The sequence below is a fragment of the Cervus canadensis genome, chromosome 17 (assembly GCF_019320065.1).
Source record: "Cervus canadensis isolate Bull #8, Minnesota chromosome 17, ASM1932006v1, whole genome shotgun sequence".
In the NCBI taxonomy this organism is placed as follows: Eukaryota; Metazoa; Chordata; class Mammalia; order Artiodactyla; family Cervidae; genus Cervus; species Cervus canadensis.
In genome coordinates this window covers 19,950,668-19,969,836 of record NC_057402.1, presented here as the reverse complement: position 1 = coordinate 19,969,836, position 19,169 = coordinate 19,950,668, and the positions used below count along the sequence as shown (strand labels likewise).

Here is a 19,169-nt window from a genome sequence, read left to right as displayed (position 1 = left end):
ACAATAACGGTGTCTTCGGATATTTTGGCGACTGGAGGGGAAACTAATATTTATTGAGCATTACTAAATGTTGGACGTGGCATTCTACTGATTATCCCCCGTAAATGAGACTGTTAAATTTCCCAAGGATGTTAGTAATAGATTCTAAGGAAGTAGGACTAGATCCTACCTTTTTGGCTGACTCTAAAAGCATCTTCCCATGGAAACACTGTTACACTTCATGGCACTATTACCACACTCAGGTTCCAAGTACTGTTTACTACACAGGATTGTGGTAAGGATCCATGAGACTAAGCATGCTGACAGTCAGTTCAGTTCAGTTGCTCAGTTGTGTCCGACTCTTTGCAACCCCATGGACTGCAGCACGCCAGGCCTCCCTGTCCATCACCAACTCAAGGAGTTTACTCAAACTCATGTCCATCGAGTTGGTGAAGCCATCCAACCATCTCCTCTGCCTTCAATTTTTCCCAGCATCAGGATCTTTTCAAATGATTCAGTTATTTGCATCAGGTGGCCATAGTATTGGAGTTTCAGCTTCAGCATCAGTCCTTCCAATGAATATTCAGGACTGATTTCCTCTAGGATGGACTGGTTGGATCTCCTTGCTGTCCAAGGGACTGAGTCTTCTCCAACACCACAGTTCAAAAGTATCAATTCTTCTGTGCTCAGCTTTCTTTATAGTTCAACTCTCAAATCCATACATGACTATTAGAAAAACCGTAGCCTTGACTAGATGGACCTTTGTTGGGAAAGTAGTGTGTCTGCTTTTTAATAAACTGTCTAGATTGGTCATAACTTTTCTTCCAAGGAGCAACCGTCTTTTAACTTCATGGCTGCAGTCACCATCTGCAGTGATTGCTCACAATCAGAACCATGTAATTTTTTTCCCCCATACAACAGCTGCAAGCAGAATTTTAGTTCTCCAACCAGGGATCAAACCTGAGCCCCCTGCAGTGGAAGTTTAGGAGTCTTAACCACTGCACCACCAAAGAAGTCCCAGAATCATTTAATTATTTATCAAGACTCATCCTTCTTGGCTTCCCAGGTGGTGCTAGTGGTAAAGAAACTGCCTGCCAATGCAGGAGATCCCTGGATCAGGAAGACTCCCTGGAGGAGGGACCGGCAATTCACTCCAGTATTCTTGCCTGGAGATTCCCACGGACAGAGGGGCCTGGGGCTATAGGCCATGGCGTTGCAAAGGCACGACTGAGCACACACGCATCCTTCTTACCCAGCTTTACATTTTCTTTTTTTGTATAGCACTTAACCCATTTCTACCACGTTTTATAATTAACTTATGCTTTTATCTGTCTCCTCATTCGTCCCATCGCCAAGCTCCTTGTGGGCAGATATCTGTATTGTACAGTGACTATCCAAGTGCACATAGTAGGCATTTCATAAATATTTGTTAAATGCGTAAAGTACAGGAAGCATTTTGCTCCCTGAGAAGCCTACAAACTTCGTGGAAGCAGGAACCACAGCTATCTTGTTCCAGGATTTTTCCAGAGTCCAGATTAACAGATCAAGAACTTTTAAGGATTGTTGGATGAATTTAATGGTAACTCAGATTAAATACTGCTGGCCTGCTAAGCTTAGTGCACGATGCCTAGCTAACGAGTGAAGGATGAGAACATAAAGATTATCCATAACATTGTTCTTCAGAACCCATTTTAAACCAACCAGCTGCAACCTAGGTGTAGAGGCTAATACCCATTATCGTCGCTTTCTTTCTTTCTTTTTTTTTTTTTTTAGTATAACCCTGCACATGATCTGATCATTTTTTTGTAGTACAATCTGGCACTGGTCTGATCATAGGGTGATTCTGGACCGGCGTGACCTAGGACAGTTACATTATCTCCAGATTCAATTTCCTTATCAGTAGTAACAAGCCTGAGTAACAAGTTTATTCAAGCCTTTGGCTTGTGGGGGATAATGCACGTAAAGTGTTTCACAGAGTACAAAATAATTGTTAGCTATTAGGAAAAATGACTTTTCCTCTTCACTCGCTTCCCTCCGCTCTTCTAAGGTTTAACCTAATCAAGAGAAGTCTGCGCCCCGCCCACCGCCTCTCTGGGCATGCGCACCAACGGAATGGCCGCACCCTGTCCTAATCAAATCATTTACCGGGGGAAGACGGGGAAATAGACTCGTCTGAACCCTACTCTGAGGGGATCAGGTGGTAAACGATAAGAGGCACGTCATCTACAGGTTAAAAGGACCAGGAAGACCCCGCTCTCCTCACCAGAAGAGGTGGGCCGCGAACCCACGTCTCCGAGGACCCAAGTAGTCTCAAACCCGCCCCGGCTCTGCGCTAGAAGCGGAGCCCAGCCACCCGCAGCTAATTGGGGAGGGAGGGGACCCCTGCCTGACTTTTCATTGGCCCAGAGTCACAAAGGCCGGCAGTTTCTCCCCCTTCCGGTTGCTGAGTGGTTGAGGCCGAAATACAACTCCTTTTGCCATTGGCTGAGCCCAGCTGTCAGTCCTCTGGCGTCTTGCGGCGCGACACAGGCAGGCGCGGCCTATAGAGCAGTCTCGAAGCCTGCTGCAGGGAGAAGATGGCGGTCGCAGTGAGAACTTTGCAGGAGCAGCTAGAAAAGGCCAAAGAGAGCCTAAAGAATGTGGATGAGAATATTCGCAAGCTCACCGGGCGGGATCCGAATGACGTGAGGTAAGGAGTGGATGGGGAATGCTGGCTCCCAGAGGCGGCCGTGAAGCCGGGGTGAATTGGGGGCGGGGAGGGCGGTCAGCCCTGAGAAGACTGGAACATCGAGGCCTGTTCCCGAGCAGCCGTGGGACCCTGTTCTCTGTGAGGTGGGAATTTCCAAGGCCTTCAGCGTTAAGTCCTGGGTGCGTGAGGAAAGAGCGGAGCCTGGGTGCACCGGGATGGCCTCCCGTCCTGTGGGAAGGCCGGGACTGCTGATTCCCGCCCTCGGCTCCGCAGGCCCGGAACTGCAGCACAAAGCCTTCCTCCTTCCCGGGCTACCCGATTCAGGGTTGGCCCTGGGACCCTCCGGGGACGCGGGCCGCCGCCTCACCCTCCGGCTCTTGCCCACGTGCAACTTTCTTTGGGTTGGTGAAATTGGAACCTGACTCAGGTCTGTTAACGTGTAGTGGTGTTGAGAGAAATACATTTCTGTGAAACTGGTCTTGGGAAAACGAGGTAGTTAGTAAAGTGCCACTTGCCGTGCTTCAAACACGTGGATTTGAAACCTTTTTCTTAGAACTTTTCTGTTTATTTTCTCTTGATGGTGAACCGCACCCGTTGGAGTGTTTGGTGCTGTTAGAAACGATTGTTGCACTGATTTGTAAATATTTTGTAGGCCCATCCAAGCCAGATTGCTCGCCCTTTCTGGTCCTGGTGGAGGTAGAGGACGTGGTAGTTTATTGCTGAGGTAAGATTTCCTTAAAATTTAATACATTGGTACTGTACTAAATTAATGAATCGGTTTAAACAAATTTCGTGCTAGAGTTAGTGTTAAGGAAAGTTTGGTTTGTTTGAAGCTGTGATTAGCTGTAGTTTTCTCTATAGTTAATTTCATTTACATTTACAGCTAGAGATTGAAGAGTATAGTAAGTATATCAGTTATGTGCAAACTTAATTTATTCTCATAGAGCTAAGAGAAATGCTATAAAAACATCCATCTTGAAGTAAATGTCCATTTGAGGTTACTTTATTTGGAAGAGGAGTTTTTAATAATTGCAACTAAATTATCTTCTTAAGTAGAAATAACCATTTTTCTTAATTTTCATGCACTTTATGTTGGACATTTTTATTGCAGGCGTGGATTCTCAGATAGTGGAGGAGGACCCCCAGCCAAACAGAGAGACCTTGAAGGGGCAGTCAGTAGGTATGTTGGAGGACATGATTCTGGAAGCATACTTTATTTTATGAGGTAGAATATAAGTACTTAATATTGTTGGATTGAGTTGTATTAGAATTGAGTAGTATCACTTACTCTGAGTCTTTCACTTGGTATTTGACTGAACTGAGACAGCCAGTATCCCTGAAAACTCAGTTCTTCATGGCAGTAACAGAAATCTTAGCACATGGAGAAGGAAATGGCAACCCACTGCAGTCTTCTTGCCTCGAAAAGTCCATGGACAGAGGAACCTGGCAGGCTGCAGTCCATGGGGTTACATGACTGAGTACGCATGCAGGATAGATATTGGAGGGAGATGGGTTGGTAGCAGTAAACTGATAAAACTAAAAAAGAATGAAAGCACAGTAAAGGTCAGGAGAAAAATAAGATTGAGGAAATAGTCAGTTTGTGTTACTTTCCTGTCTTAAACTACAAAAGCTTAAGTGGATTGAGAGCTCTAGGAAATCAAAGTTTGAATTGGCCTTTTTAAATTCCCTTTCCTATGTCAGGCTGGGAGGGGAGCGTCGGACTCGACGAGAATCACGCCAAGAAAGCGACCCAGAGGATGATGATGTTAAGAAGGTAATTGAGATTAAAAGAACTTCATAGAGGGTGAATATAGTATTTTCACCTTGCTACATTTAGTAGAGTGCTACTGGTATGTTAGATTACTGAGATTTCTTTTCTCCTGCAGCCAGCTTTGCAGTCTTCAGTTGTAGCTACCTCCAAAGAGCGCACACGGAGAGACCTTATCCAGGATCAAAATATGGATGAAAAGGGAAAGCAAAGGTATTTGAGTATCTTTCTGGAGGAAAATAACTCTTGTTAAATAATGCAATTTTAAGAAAATTTTAGGAATTGTTCAAGTGTATAACCGTGCTGCTTATAGGACATGGCAGACTCAAATGAAGTAGAACCTTTTGAAACTGGATTTTTTCTTTTCTTTAGGAACCGGCGAATATTTGGCTTGTTGATGGGCACCCTTCAGAAATTTAAACAAGAATCCACTGTTGCTACCGAAAGGGTATTTATGCAGTTTTTCTTTTGCTTCCTTTATTAAGCTGTCAAGGTAGTTAATTATGTGTTAAATGTTTTAAAAAATCTTAAGATTTAATTGCAAGATTCATAAAGTGCATTACTGATATTTCCTAAGGAGGGAAAAAGATTTAATTGCCAGCCTAAAATAAAGCTAAGGAAAAACTTAAAACTTTCTCAAGTTGTTATTAACTGGTTCTTTCTGAGGTGCTGCTAAGTAACTTAGTGAACTTTTCTTTGTTCATTGAGCCTAATCTGACTCAGGAGAATCTGGATTCAGGTTTTCAGCTCTATAGCAGTCTCACTTTCAGGTCTTGGCCAAGTCTCTCCATTTCTTCAGGCCTTACAGTACTTTCTTTAAAACAGCAAGTTGAACTTATTAATCATTGTAATTTATTAAGTAATTATAAATTCTAAAACACACTCAGAGGTACTCTAGAAGCAGAAGCATAAATTATATTTCCTGCTCTCCCGAGTTTATTTGTCCTATTTCTGGAAGTTTTTATTTTACTAAAGCTACAAAATTGTGTCCTTGGAGTTGAACACCAAGTTACTGCTTCTCAGGGGAGAAGGGAGATAGCAATTCAGTTACAGGAAGTTAATCAAGTTTTATTTCAGAGAGAGTGAACTAGTTGTCTGTTCTAGGATATCACTTGTCTCCAGTTTTTTGCTTTGGAAAGAGTAACTGAAAATAACCTATAAAGACAGTACTCTTCTCTTTCAGGTGAACTTTTATTTTTTATTTATTTATTTATTTATTTTTTTCAGGTGAACTTTTAGGTTAAGTTCTTTCATATATTGTGTTGGAATGAAATAGTAACTGATATTATAGCTGGCAGCTTTAAAATTTAGATTTTTTACATGAAAAGGCTTCAGTCCCCATTTCCTGAAAGGGAAACTGCAGTCTGCCTCAGATGCCAAGTTTGAATTAGCTGGTGTCCTGAATTGCAGATGTGACACATGTTTGTAGACATCAGTAAAATTGCAGTGTTTCACATCAGGGTGCATAATAAGCTTTTAAAGGTTGTTGTTTATCCTTAGCAAAAGAGACGCCAGGAAATTGAACAAAAACTTGAAGTGCAGGCAGAAGAAGAAAGAAAACAGGTTGAAAATGAGAGGAGAGAACTGTTTGAAGAGAGACGTGCTAAACAGACAGAACTGCGACTTTTGGAACAGAAGGTTGAGCTTGCGCAGCTGGTGAGTATATTTTGGAATTCTAAGATTGGTAATCCTTCATGTTGACAAAAGCACTGACCTTTTACCTTTTCTTTAGCAAGAAGAATGGAATGAGCATAATGCCAAGATAATAAAATATATCAGAACTAAAACAAAGCCCCATTTGTTCTATATTCCTGGAAGAATGTGTCCTGCTACCCAAAAATTAATAGAGGAGTCTCAGAGAAAAATGAATGGTAAGTGTAAAGAAGAGGTCCCTTGAAATTTCCTTGGTGGGTAAGGTAACAGATTCATACATACATACATGTTTGTTTCTTTCATGTAGCAGTTGCAATTCGTTAATGTTTTAGAACGATATTCTTAAGGTGCTAACGTGTTTCGAGTACAGAATCATTTGTTTCATGACAGATATTAGGTACAGGAAACTTAACATATTAGGTGGTACTTAATGCATGTTTGTTTCTAAAGCATTTGTGTGAGCTGACTTCGTGTTTTGCTTGACATCCTTAGTAGCCAGGTTCAAATGCTGATGAATCAAGAAAAAGGTGAAGATTGATGTAGTCTATAGAGGAAGTATATACATGGAAGGGTAGATACTACTAAGATTGTGATTAGCTCATTTGTCTCTTTTTGGGATCAGAAAAATTAATTCATGGTATGATACCATGAAATTGATTGTTTAAAAGAAGTTTTGTTCTTTTTCATTTAGTCTGCAGTAAAATAGCAAAAGATAGTCCTGTTTTTCCATCAATTAGATAATATGTAGTTTTGCCTGCTACTGATTTCTTAAAGTGTATAGGTTTCCAGTGGTTGTTTGCTTTTGTCATCTTATATCAATTTGGAATTACTTACTTGACATAATCAGTCTTGTCATCTCTTTACAAAAAAGACATCTCTTTACAAAAAAGACATTCTGTGACCAGATGTCAAATTGTGACTTTGAGTTTTTTAAATCTTAGTAAATTTTACACATGTAAATTTTTATTCTTTAGCTTTATTTGAAGGTAGACGCATCGAATTTGCAGAACAAATAAATAAAATGGAGGCTAGGCCTAGAAGACAATCAATGAAGGAAAAAGAACATCAGGTGGTGGTGCGTAATGAAGAACAGAAGTCGGAACAAGAAGAGGGTAAGGTGGCTCAGCGAGAGGAAGAGTTGGAGGAGACAGGTAATCAGCACAATGATGTAGAAATAGAGGAAGCAGGAGAGGAAGAGGAAAAGGAAATTGGTATAGTTCATAGTGATGCAGAGAAGGAACAGGAGGAGGAGGAACAAAAACAGGAAATGGAAGTAAAGATGGAGGAGGAAACTGAGGTAAGGGAAAGTGAGAAGCAGCAGGATAGTCAGCCTGAAGAAGTTATGGATGTGCTAGAGATGGTCGAGAGTGTCAAAAATGTAATTGCTGAGCAGGAGGTAATGGAAATCAATCAAGTTGAAAGCATAGAACCGTCAGAAAATGAAACTAGCAAAGAATTGGAGCCAGAAATGGAATTTGAAGTTGAGCCAGATAAAGAATGTAAATCTGTTTCTCCTGCAAAAGAGAATGCTAGTACTCTAGAAATGGAAAATGAGCCTGAGGAAAAAGAAGAAAAAGAATCTGAGCCCCAACCTGAGCCTATGGCTCAACCTCAGTCCCTGCCTCAGCCCCAGCCCCAGTCGCAACCTCAATCCCAGTCTCAGCCCCAACAAGTACTCCAGCCCCAGCCTCTCTCTCAGCCTGAGAATTTGCCGTTAGCTGTTTCACAGCCACCACCTCAGGTTGTTCAGGAGCAAGGGCATTTGCCACCTGAGAGGAAGGAGTTTCTTGTAGAGTCTGTAAAACTCACTGAGGTGACAGAGCCAGTCCTGACGGTACATTCAGAGAGCAAGAACAAAACCAAAACTAGGAGCAGAAGTAGAGGTCGAGCTAGAAATAAGACAAGCAAGAGTAGAAGTCGAAGCAGTAGCAGTAGCAGTTCCAGTAGCAGCTCAACCAGTAGCAGCAGCGGCAGCAGTTCCAGCAGTGGCAGCAGCAGTAGCCGCAGTAGCTCCAGTAGCAGCTCCAGTTCCAGCGGCAGCAGCAGTAGAGACAGTAGCAGCAGCACGACTAGCAGTAGTGAGAGTAGGAGTCGGAGTAGGGGCCGGGGACATAACAGGGATAGAAAGCACAGGAGGAGCGTGGATCGGAAGCGAAGGGATGCTTCAGGACTAGAAAGAAGTCACAAGTCTTCAAAAGGAGGTAGTGGTAGAGATGCGAAAGGGTCAAAGGATAAGAATTCCCGGTCTGACAGAAAGAGGTCTATATCAGAGAGTAGTCGATCAGGCAAAAGATCTTCAAGAAGTGAAAGAGACCGAAAATCAGACAGGAAAGACAAGAGGCGTTAATGGAAGAAGCCAGGCTTTCTTAGCCTATTCTTTGCAGCAGAAGATTTCTTGATGAGTTAAAAGGATTACCTTTCCTTGTAAGGAGAATGCTGCCTTAAGAATTGCATGTTGTAAAAAATTTTTTGGAAAATACAGACTGTTTGTTTACCAGACATTCTTGTACTTTTGCATAATTTTGTAAGAGTTATTTATCAAAATTATGTGAGGTTCCAAAATATGTAAAAACAATAATAATAAAAAAAGATTAACATCCCTTGTCATCTTTTTTAAATATCCTATACTCTTCAGTAAGAATCTGTATATTTTAATAGGTAAATCTTTAAGTCTGTTCCCTTCTGTATCATACATTGCTTTTGTAGAAATAAATGTGCATTTCTTTCATTAGCTTTGGGATGTCCTCGTTGACGCTTGTATAATAAATACCCTCTTAATACCATTTTCAGCTTTTATCACTAGATAACTAAACGTGATTAGAATGTTTTTGAAGGTTTCCTCACATTTATTTGCCTTAGACAATTATTTTGAGTTGTCAAAGTCAGAACTCTCCGGCTTTGATGGGAACATAGTTTGTTGCCCTTCAAAATCACTTACCACATTTTTCTAATCTCCCTTGTTATTTTAATCTAAGCATTTCCCCATTTTTCCTGTTTTCTCATATTTAAACCATATATTTGGTAGATAAAACAGTATGACTGGCATTTTCTTTATGATTATGGGAGCATCTTTTGTCTCCATGGTTACTTCTGTGATACGGCATATACATCTGTTAAAGAAAATAATCACTTTCTAGGGGAGGGAGGTAGAAAAGTATATTCTAAACTTGGATTTTAAGTTTGTGGTCTTGTCTTAACTTTTGTGTTGGCCCTATCTGAAACATGCCAATATGTGTTTTCAAGAATTTTTGTTTAAGTATTTGTGTGAAAGTTTACAAAATGAAGGAACTTCATCTACACTTGAATCTGTAAGCAAGATAACACGCAAGTGGTACCAAATGATTATTTGTTGTTTTATAAATTTGTATGAATTGGAGTATCTGTTGCCCATTACTATACATGTGCAAATAAATGTGGCTTAGACTTGTGTGCCTGCTTAAGACTAGTACTTGTATTAACTTTCTGATGCTTTATACAAGAGAGCGCTTAAATTGCAGATGGTCTTTGAGTTCATAATTTTTTGTTGTGACTGTAGCTTTAGGCTTAATTTTGAATATTCATTATGCCTTCTCTTGACAAGAAAACGGTAAGAGTTAAAATGTCAACACATTTCCAGCATTGTATAAATGTTAGTGAACATGGTAAAAGACCTTTTTAAAAAATACTTTCTTGAAGCAGTTATTAAATAGTAAATGTGTAGAACTTCTCAAGCTGCAAAGCTAGATACCTGCATCCCTGGGCCAGTTGTTTCTAACAGTCACTTTACCGAGGAATTGTAATGCTTTTCAGCATACAGTATAAGCTTTATTTTCTTGTGTGCCATTATGGGAGGAAGGTTGGTAAACACTTAAAAGGGATAACCATAGGACAACCTGATTCTTTTCTTAAAGCATCCTTGTTTGATGAATCTAAAATACTTTCATGTATTACAGTCTTAAACAAATTAAATGTTGTTCACTCATTTTTATCCAGAAAATTTGAACTGTTGTCATGCTTATACAGAAGATTATTTTGGGATTATAATGCATAAGGAGAAAAAAGGAAAAGATCTTTGGAATATGCAGAACAATTTTATTTTGGTTAAGCTATATTGATGTATATAAAGAAAATTCTAATAACTTAGCTTTTTAGTGGTATGCATTTATAAATGAGAAAGTTTCATTTTTAAAATTGGGGTTTGCTTTGTCCTTGTAAATGATACTTTAAGGAATTTATGTTTAGAGAATCGTGTAATTGGTTCCTTAAAAAGGTACAAGAAATGTTAGAATATAATAAAAGTAGTGACAGTTTCTTAGGGGAAAAAGACATACAGGAATCCTATTAGAAATTATTTTTATGGGAAAATTTAGAAGGGTAAAAGGGGTACATTTACTGACCAAGGACTGAAATTAGTTTGGAGCTCTGTTAATTAGAGACATCTAAGAAGCTGTTAAGAAAACCCTCTGCTCTAAGAGTCCAACGTTTGGTATGGCCACAGAAATTAGAAAATAGTAGTCTTCGATGAGCTGCATCCAGTCTAGGGCTTGTCTTTGCACTATCGAACTCTGGTAATTATACACATGTTTTAGAGCCAAGCACTAATGCAGCAATTGAATGAGTTCATAGGCTGCTGAATTGACAGTTGATTACATGGGATAGTAATGTAGCCCAGTGCCCTCAGAATAGCAAGTCACTAGCATGTTTGGGGTTCAGTATCTTAACATGAGTTTTTTAGATCATTTTTTTTAAATCATTGAGTAAAAGTAAAATCAGTTTCCCATCTTGAAATACTGCCATTAAAGCACTTAGCCCAGAAAACCTGATGCCTGTTTACATGTTTGGACTTTGCTTCTGTAAGAAGTCAATGGGGAGGACTGCAGCTTGGCAGACCTGAGGTAGCTGAAAATCTCAAACACTACTCTTTGTCTCACCTAGCATACTTCCCATTGCCACTTCAGGAGCTTATTTAAGTTACAGCACCCTTACTATCCTCTTTATTTTCTTCCATAATACTTAGTGTTATGTAGTTATATTGTACTTCGATATGTTGTATATGTCCCATTAGAATTCAAACTCCATGAGTGATTTTTTTTTTTTTTTTAATCCCATTGCTGTAATTCAGATACCTTGGATATGGCCTTGTTTGTTTTAGGCAATATCATGAATAAATTATGATGGGTAATTAATGTTTGTGTGATTTGATCTTTTTCTTTCCAGCTCACTTTGCCTCTCCTATCACATTAAAATATGCTTCTTTAAAACAATGAACTGTTTCAAATGTATCAGCCATTGTAGCTGGACCCAAGGAGATATTCTGGCTTAAGTTCTTTAGCTTTTGTTTATGGCATGTCATTAGAGAGTTTTGAACAAAGAGGTTAAATGATAGGATTTAATAGAATTACTTTGGCTACTGTGCTGAGGAAAGACTAAATGGAACCAAGGCCAGTGACAAACTGTTAAGGAGCTACTATAATTAGGCACAATGTAGTGATTTGGTGGGAGCAGTAGAAGTTGTTAGCAGATTCTGGATATATTTTTAAGATAGTTCCTTTCTTGTGGACAGTATGTTGTGAGAAGTCAGGGGTGATTAAAGATTTTACCTGCACAACTAGAAGTGGATTGTTAGTAACTGAAATGGGAGAGATGAGGATGAATAAATAGATTTGAGAATAGTGAAGGTGAGTGGGTCAGGAATTTAGTTTGAGATTCCTATTGGATATCCAAGTGACAGTATGCAGTAAAAGGAGCAAGACATTTTACTGGAAGTGAAAGTTGATTCAGGAGATGCTTTATTGGAAGTACAAATTCGAGAGTTCTGAGGGTATCCATGGTAAGATCACCAAGGGTAAGAATAGAAGAAGAGTTGTAATGAGAGTCCTGGGTGTTTCAGCTTTTAAGAGAATGGGAAGCTAAGGAGAAAGAAAAATAGGGAAATAGAGGGGTGTTTTTGAAGTTCAGGGAAGGAAGTCTTTCCAGGAGGAAGTAATAATCATGTGCCAAGTGGTGCAAATAGGTTAATGAAGAGTAAGAACCCTTGAATTTAGCAACAGGTCACTAGTGAACTTCAGAAGAACAATTTAATAAAACAAAGCCCTAATATATATGTAGCACAGTGAAAATATATTCACTATCCTGTGGTATAGTGGAAAAGTATAAAAAATACATAACTGAGTCACTTTGCTGTACAGCAAAAATTAAACTATTTGAATAAATTTTTTAAAGAACAGATTCAGGACAGTGATGGGGTAAGAGCATGATGGAAAAGAAATGTATCATTTCCAGTTAAGGTAGTTACATTGGACCTATCTCCCCACTGAGAACTAGAAAAGCTGTGACTTAATAGACATGTATGTGTATGTCTGTGTATATATATATAGAAAGAAGTATAGATATAAACATCTGAAACCTTCAGAGACCCACCAAGGTACTAAAGGATTATAGGGCCAAAATCTGAGAAAGGAAGAACAAAGAGGTGCTTGGTGTTTGAGGCTATTTTTCCCCCAGGACCTATTCTGGAAGAGGCTACCAAGAAGCTGAAAAACAGATGTACAGAATCAAGTGCCAAGCAGACAAAACCTTGAGTTCAGTGGTCACCAAAAAGGGGAGCCCTTTTAAGCCTCCCATGCCCCAGGCTTTGATTGGGAACCCCAAGTTACTATATACTCTAGGCTGAACCAGAAGTATTAATAGACTAGTTTTCAAAGGGACTGAATGAACCTTACTGGATTATTATCTGAGATTCAGAGGAGCAAAGTTGTTTTGTATGAAGATAACATTACTGGTGTTTCAAGTTTTTGTGCAATTTTTTGTACGTGATCAAATATATTTGATCCAAGAGTAAGAGAGATAAAGACCTGGTCAAAAGACAACAGACACAAAGGTGACAGAGTCAAAGGGAATCCTGATAATATGTAATCAATCCTGAACTTTAACTGCTTAATATATACAAGGAACTAAGGGAAGATGGAGAATTTAACAGAATGGAAAATTAGTTTTAAGAAAGAGCAAAATGGAAATTCTTAGAACTGAGAAACTTTTTGAAATCAAAGAGTTCAGTAGCCAAATTTAACAATAGATAGAGACAGTCACTCAACAGTGGCTGAGGATCTCCCACAACTGAGGAAACACAATAAAGCCATAGTCTTGAACCTCAAGTGAAATAAGTAAAAAGCTATTAAGCATGGTAAAACTTTTCAAAACCAAATCCAAATCCAAATGTATGGGAATTTTCTAGTATCTTTTTATTATTGATTTATAGTTTAACTCTGTCATTAAAGAGCTTATTCTGTGTAATTTCAATTGATTAAATTTTGTTGAGAATTACTATTAGGTTAGACCTTGCATATGTTTAGTTGACTATTACATGGCCTTGAACAAAACAGTGATTCTGTAGCTATTTGCAGTTTATGTCAATTAGATTCTTTTTATTGGTGTGTTGCTTAAATCTTTTATATCCTTATTTCTTTATTGACTCAGTTACCAAGAGGTGTGTTATAACTTGCCACTAAGTTCATGGATTTGTCTTTCTCGTTTTGTTTTTATTTTATGTATTTTTGAGGCTGTTGTAGTGCATATAAATTTAAAATAGCTTCTTCATCTTTGTGAATTGACCCTTTTAGAATTTTCAAAGGTGTTTACTTGTAACAATATTTTTTTCTTAAAGTCTACTTTGCTTGATTCTAGTATAGCTGCTGCATCTTTCTTTGGGATAGTGTTGGCATAATTTCTTTTCCACATTTTACTTTCAAGCTTTCTGTTATCCTTGTATTAAAGATGTGTTTTATAAGCAAGATATTTCTAAAAACCAATATGATAGTCTTTGTCTTTTTTTTTGGAATAGTCTGCCTAACTTTAATTATTGACATATTTAGGTTTAAATCTTAACATATTAATAATTGATTATTTTTCTTTGCTGTTCTATTTCTTTATATTTCTTGACTTCTTTTGAACTGAATGAGTAATTACTAATATTTTGTTTTCCTGCTCTATTAACTTGATACATTCTTTTAAAGTTTCTTAAGAGCTTCCCTGGTGACTCAAATGGTAAGAAATCCGCCTTCAGTTCAGGAGACCTGAGTTCAATCCCTGGGTCAGGAAGGTCCCCTGGAGAAGGGAATAGCTACCCAAAATATTCTTGCCTAGAGAGTTCCATGGACAGAGGAGCCTGGCAGGCCACAGTCCATGGGTTGCAGAGTCGGACACAACTGAGCGAGTAATACTTTCACCTTTTCAGGTGGCAGTCCTTTAATTTACAATATTTATCTATGCATGAGGCAATACCCTTAGAACATTTTGCTCCATTTATATGCTAGTTTTTTCATATAGTTTGTCTATTTATGTTTTAAGCCTCATAACACATTGTTATAGATTCATACTTTCATATTCATTTACACTTTGCATTGCTTTTTATACCTTCCTGCACCTTCAAGCTTTGATCTGGGATCATTTTCCTTCTGCCTGAAGAACATTCTTTAGTATATCCTTCAATGCGCGTCTTCTGGTGATGTAGTCTCTGTTTTTATTTATCCTAAAATTCTTTTATTTCATCTACATTTTTGCAGGATGTATTTGCTCCACATAGAAGTTTGGGTTGGTAGGTATTTTCTTTCTGTATTTTGAACAACTTGTTTTATTGCCTTCTGTATTCATTGTTTCTGTTGAAGTCAAATGATGGCCTTATTTTTGCTCCTTTGAAGGTAATCTAGACCTTTCCCCTAAGAGGAGAGGGAAACAGCAGAGGAGAAAATTCCAGGCCCCAGTTATTTCATCAGTGAATTCTATTAATTTGACATAGACCCTTACAGAGAGTAGAAGAGCAAACACTTCTGAGCTCATTTTGCGAGGCCTGTATAACGCTAATAGCAGTATGACACACGGATATTAGACGAAAGGGAAAATTACAGTGCAATTCACTCAACCTACAAATGTAAAACCTTAAACTATGGGAAGGTCAAATCCAGCAGTGGTGAAAAATGATACACAGCAGTAAAATACTCTGCACTTTATCCTTGAGATTAAGAACAAAAAAAGATTCATTATCTCCACCTTTATTCAACATTTTACTGAATGGACAACTCTAGTGCAATAAGGCAAGAAGAAAAAATAGATGGTAGGAAGATTGGACAGGAAAAAAAAATTGAAAACTACAGAGAAAACTAAAAGATTATTGAGAGAAGTTTTAGAAGAATTAAGTGAAAGAATGTACCAGATTCAATCATTAAGATTATTATAAAAATGTTAACTTCCATCAAGTTGGTCTATCAATTCAATATAATTCTAGTATAGGTTCCACAAGTGTGTGGGGGAAGGGAGAGGTGGGGTGTGTAAGGATTGACAGGGATCCCTAAAATGTATATGAAAATAGAAAAGGTAAAAAACCTAATCCTTGAAGAAGGATATCTGGATATCTACCAGATACCAAGACTTTTTATAAACTAAAGTAACTAAGACTGATATTGGTGCAAGTACAGTCAAACAGACCAATGAAATAAAGTCCAGAAATAGATGGTCACCACAATAGCTAAAATTAAAAAAGAATGACAATGCCATATGCTGGTAAGGTTATGGGGTAAAGAGAACTCTCATATATTGCTGGTGAAAAAGTAAAAAAAAAAAAGTAGTATAACCAACCTACTTAGAAAACTGGCAGTATCTGCTGAAGTACATTTCTCTGCAGATCCTATATCCAAGCAATTTTATCACTAGGTATAAATCCAATAAAAATAAGATCGGGAGCTGACTGTGGCTCAGATCATGAACTCCTTGTTGACGAATTCAAACTTAAATTGAAGAAAGTAGGGAAAACCACTAGACCATTCAGGTATGACCGGAATCAAAACCCTTATGATTATACAGTGGAAGTGACAAATAGATTCCAGGGATTAGATATGATAAAGTGCCTGAAGAACTATGGACAGAGTTTTGTGACATTGTACAGCAGGCAGTGATCAAGACCATCCCCAAGAAAAAGAAATGCAAAAAGACAAAATGGTTGTATGAGGAGACCTTACAAATAGCTGAGAAAAGAGAACCTAATGGCAAAGGAGAAAAGGCAAGATATACCCATTTGAATGCAGAGTTCCAAAAAAATTGCAAGGAGAGATAAGAAAGCCTTCCTCTGTGATCAGTGCAAAGAAATAGAGGAAAGCAATAGAATGAGAAAGACTAGAGATCTCTTCAAGAAAATTAGAGATACAAAGGGAACATTTCATGCAAAGATGGGCACGATAAAGGACAGAAATGGTATGGACCTAACAGAAGCAGAAGATACTAAGAAGAGGTGGTGAGAATACACAGAAGAACTATACAAAAAAGGTCTTCACAACCCAGATAATCATGATGGTCTGATCACTCACCTAGAGCCAGACATCCTGGAATGCGAAATCAAGTGGACCTTAAGAAGCATCACTACAAAGCTAGTGAAGGTGATGGAATTCCAGTTGAGCTATTTCAAAAACTAAAAGATGATGTTAAAGTGCTGCACTCAATATGCCAGCAAATTTGGAAAACTCAGCAGTGGCCACAGGACTGGAAAAGGTCAGTTTTAATTCCAATCCCAAAGAAGGGCAATGCCAAAGAATGTTCAAACTACTGCACAATTGCACTCATCTCACACGCTAGTAAAGTAATGCTCAAAATTCTCCAAGCCAGGTTCAACAGTGTGTGAACCATGAACTTCCAGATGTTCAAGCTGGATTTAGAAAGGCAGAGGAAGCAGAGATCAAATTTCCAACATCTGTTGGATCATCCAAAAAGCAAGAGAGTTCCAGAAAAATATCTACTTCTGCTTTATTGATTATGCCGAAGTCTTTGTGTGGATCACAACAAACTGTGGAAAATTCTTCAAGGGATGGGAATACCAGATCACCTGACCTGCCTCCTAAGAAATCTGTATGCAGGTCAAGAAGCAACAGTTAGAACTGGACATAGTCCCTTGGACTGCAGGGAGATCCAGCCAGTCCATGCTAAAGGAAATCAGTCCTGAATATTCATTGAAAGGGCTGATGCTGAAGCTGAAATTCCTCCAATACTTTAGCCACCTGATGCGAAGAACTGACTCATTGGAAAAGACCCTGATGCTGGGAAAGATTGAAGGCAGGAGGAGAAGGGGACGACAGAGGATGAGATGGTTGGATGGCATCACCAGTTCGATGGACATGAGTTTGAGCAAGCTCCGGGAGTTGGTGATGGACAGGGAAGCCTGGTGTGCTGCAGCTGCAGTCCATGGGGGCGCAAAGAGTCAGACATGACTGAGTGACTGAACTGAACTAATAAATCCAATAGAAAAGTATGCAGTCTTCACCAAGATATATACATAATATCTCTAGCAGCCTTGTTTATAGATGGCCCAACTGTAAAAATCCAAATTCCCTCAACAATGAGATGAATAAATTGTGACTTACTCATATGATGGAATGCTGTTCAGCAATTCACAGTTACATGATCAACATGATACCTCCTACAACTGCAATATTGAGCAAAAGAAATCAGTGAGGAATACATATCATGTGATCCCATTGACACAAATTTCAAAAACTAGTCCATAGTTTTAGAACTAATGGTGTTAGAAATCAAGACAGCGGTACCTTTGGGAGGAATGGAGAGGTTAATGACTGAAAGGGGTCATGAAGGAAACTTCTAAGTTGCTGGTAAAGTTCTTTCTTCGCCTGGATAATGGTTATATTTGTGGGAATCTGCTGCATTGTATAGTTAAAACGTGTACTTTTCTGTACCTTTGTTATCCTTAAGATCATCTCAAGAATGCTTATAGATTATTACTACTTCTAGATCAACCCAAACAAGTTAGTCTCTCAACATAGCAAAGTTAACAATCTGTTGAGTGATTCAATTTAGGAAATATTTATTGAAAGCCTATTTATTTTATTTTTGTATTATTTATTTTTTTTAGCTACAGTATGTGGGATCCTAGTTGCCCCAACCAGGGATCAAACCCACACCCCCTGCATTGGGAGTGCAGTCCCTACCATTAGTCTGCCAGGGAAGTCCCAAAATCCTATTTATTCAGTAAAAGGAAGACATTGGAGAATGAGAGAGTGAGTGGTAGTCCTTGCCTTCCATTACTAAGAAAAACTTGAAGCTGCTTTCACTCTCTTAAGGACTGATAATAGTCCTGCATTTATTGAGCATCTGTTCAACACAAGATGCTGGAAATGGAATGTATTCACATAGACCTCACTGCTTCTTAGAAAATAGTCAAGATTCATATGTTTATAATGCATTGTGGTTTAGCTTCTACAGATTTTTCACAATCTTCCCATAAGAATACTTAGCAAACCTGGTTCTAATGGTTACTTTATGGAATTAGTTTCCAGTGAAAAGTGAAAGTGAAGTTGCTCAGTCGAGTCTGACTCTTTGCGACCCCGTGGACTGCAGCCTACCAGGCTCCTCTGTCCATGGGATTTTCCAGGCAAGAGTACTGGAGTGGGTTGTCATTGCCTTCTCTGATTGAAATGATAGCAGTGTTCATTTAATGAACAGATAGGTGCTTTCAATGAGAAATATTGTATGCTGGGCAATTTTGGGAAAAATCTTAAATGTTTTTCCTTTTGGAAGAAATTAACTGGGCAGATTGGTGATACCAGCAAAAAACAAACAAACAAAAAGCCACATTTGTATATATAGGCAGTCCTTGACTTATGATTATGACTTATGACTTAATTTTTTGATTTTATGATTTTTTTTTACTTTACCATGGTATGAAAGCAGTATATGGCATTCAGTAGAAACTGTACTTCAAATTTTGATCATTTCCCAGATGTAACAGTATCTGGTAGGATGCTCCATCATTCAGTGCACTGAATAGTCGTCTGCCCAAAATACAGACCTTCCATTTTGGCTTAAATAGTGTGACACTCTGAAAAAGAAGTTAGTCATGATAGCAATAGGACAGGAATCGGACGATGTCGGATGAAAATGCACTGCCAACTCCCACGTTACTCATCTCCAAAGGGATTTCCATAAAGATATTCAACAACATCTGAAAAGCTAGCCATGGAGATACATCTATAAGTGTGTTTGCCACAACGTGACTCATTTAACATGGCATATTTTTAGAAGCCCACACACAGTTCGTAAGGTTTC

The 19,169-nt window shown here is 38.6% G+C and overlaps 1 protein-coding gene across 1 annotated transcript; it reads left to right on the top strand.

Moving 5' to 3' along the window:
• Positions 1–2,213: 2,213 nt before the first annotated feature.
• PNN (pinin, desmosome associated protein) lies at positions 2,214–9,518 on the top strand. Its single transcript, XM_043489413.1, has 9 exons — positions 2,214–2,668; positions 3,321–3,392; positions 3,780–3,848; positions 4,370–4,442; positions 4,555–4,649; positions 4,809–4,884; positions 5,937–6,092; positions 6,169–6,307; positions 7,064–9,518. Exons 1-9 carry the CDS (start codon positions 2,556–2,558, stop codon positions 8,434–8,436), a joined length of 2,166 nt encoding a protein of 721 aa, XP_043345348.1. The 5' UTR covers positions 2,214–2,555; the 3' UTR covers positions 8,437–9,518.
• Positions 9,519–19,169: the final 9,651 nt, after the last annotated feature.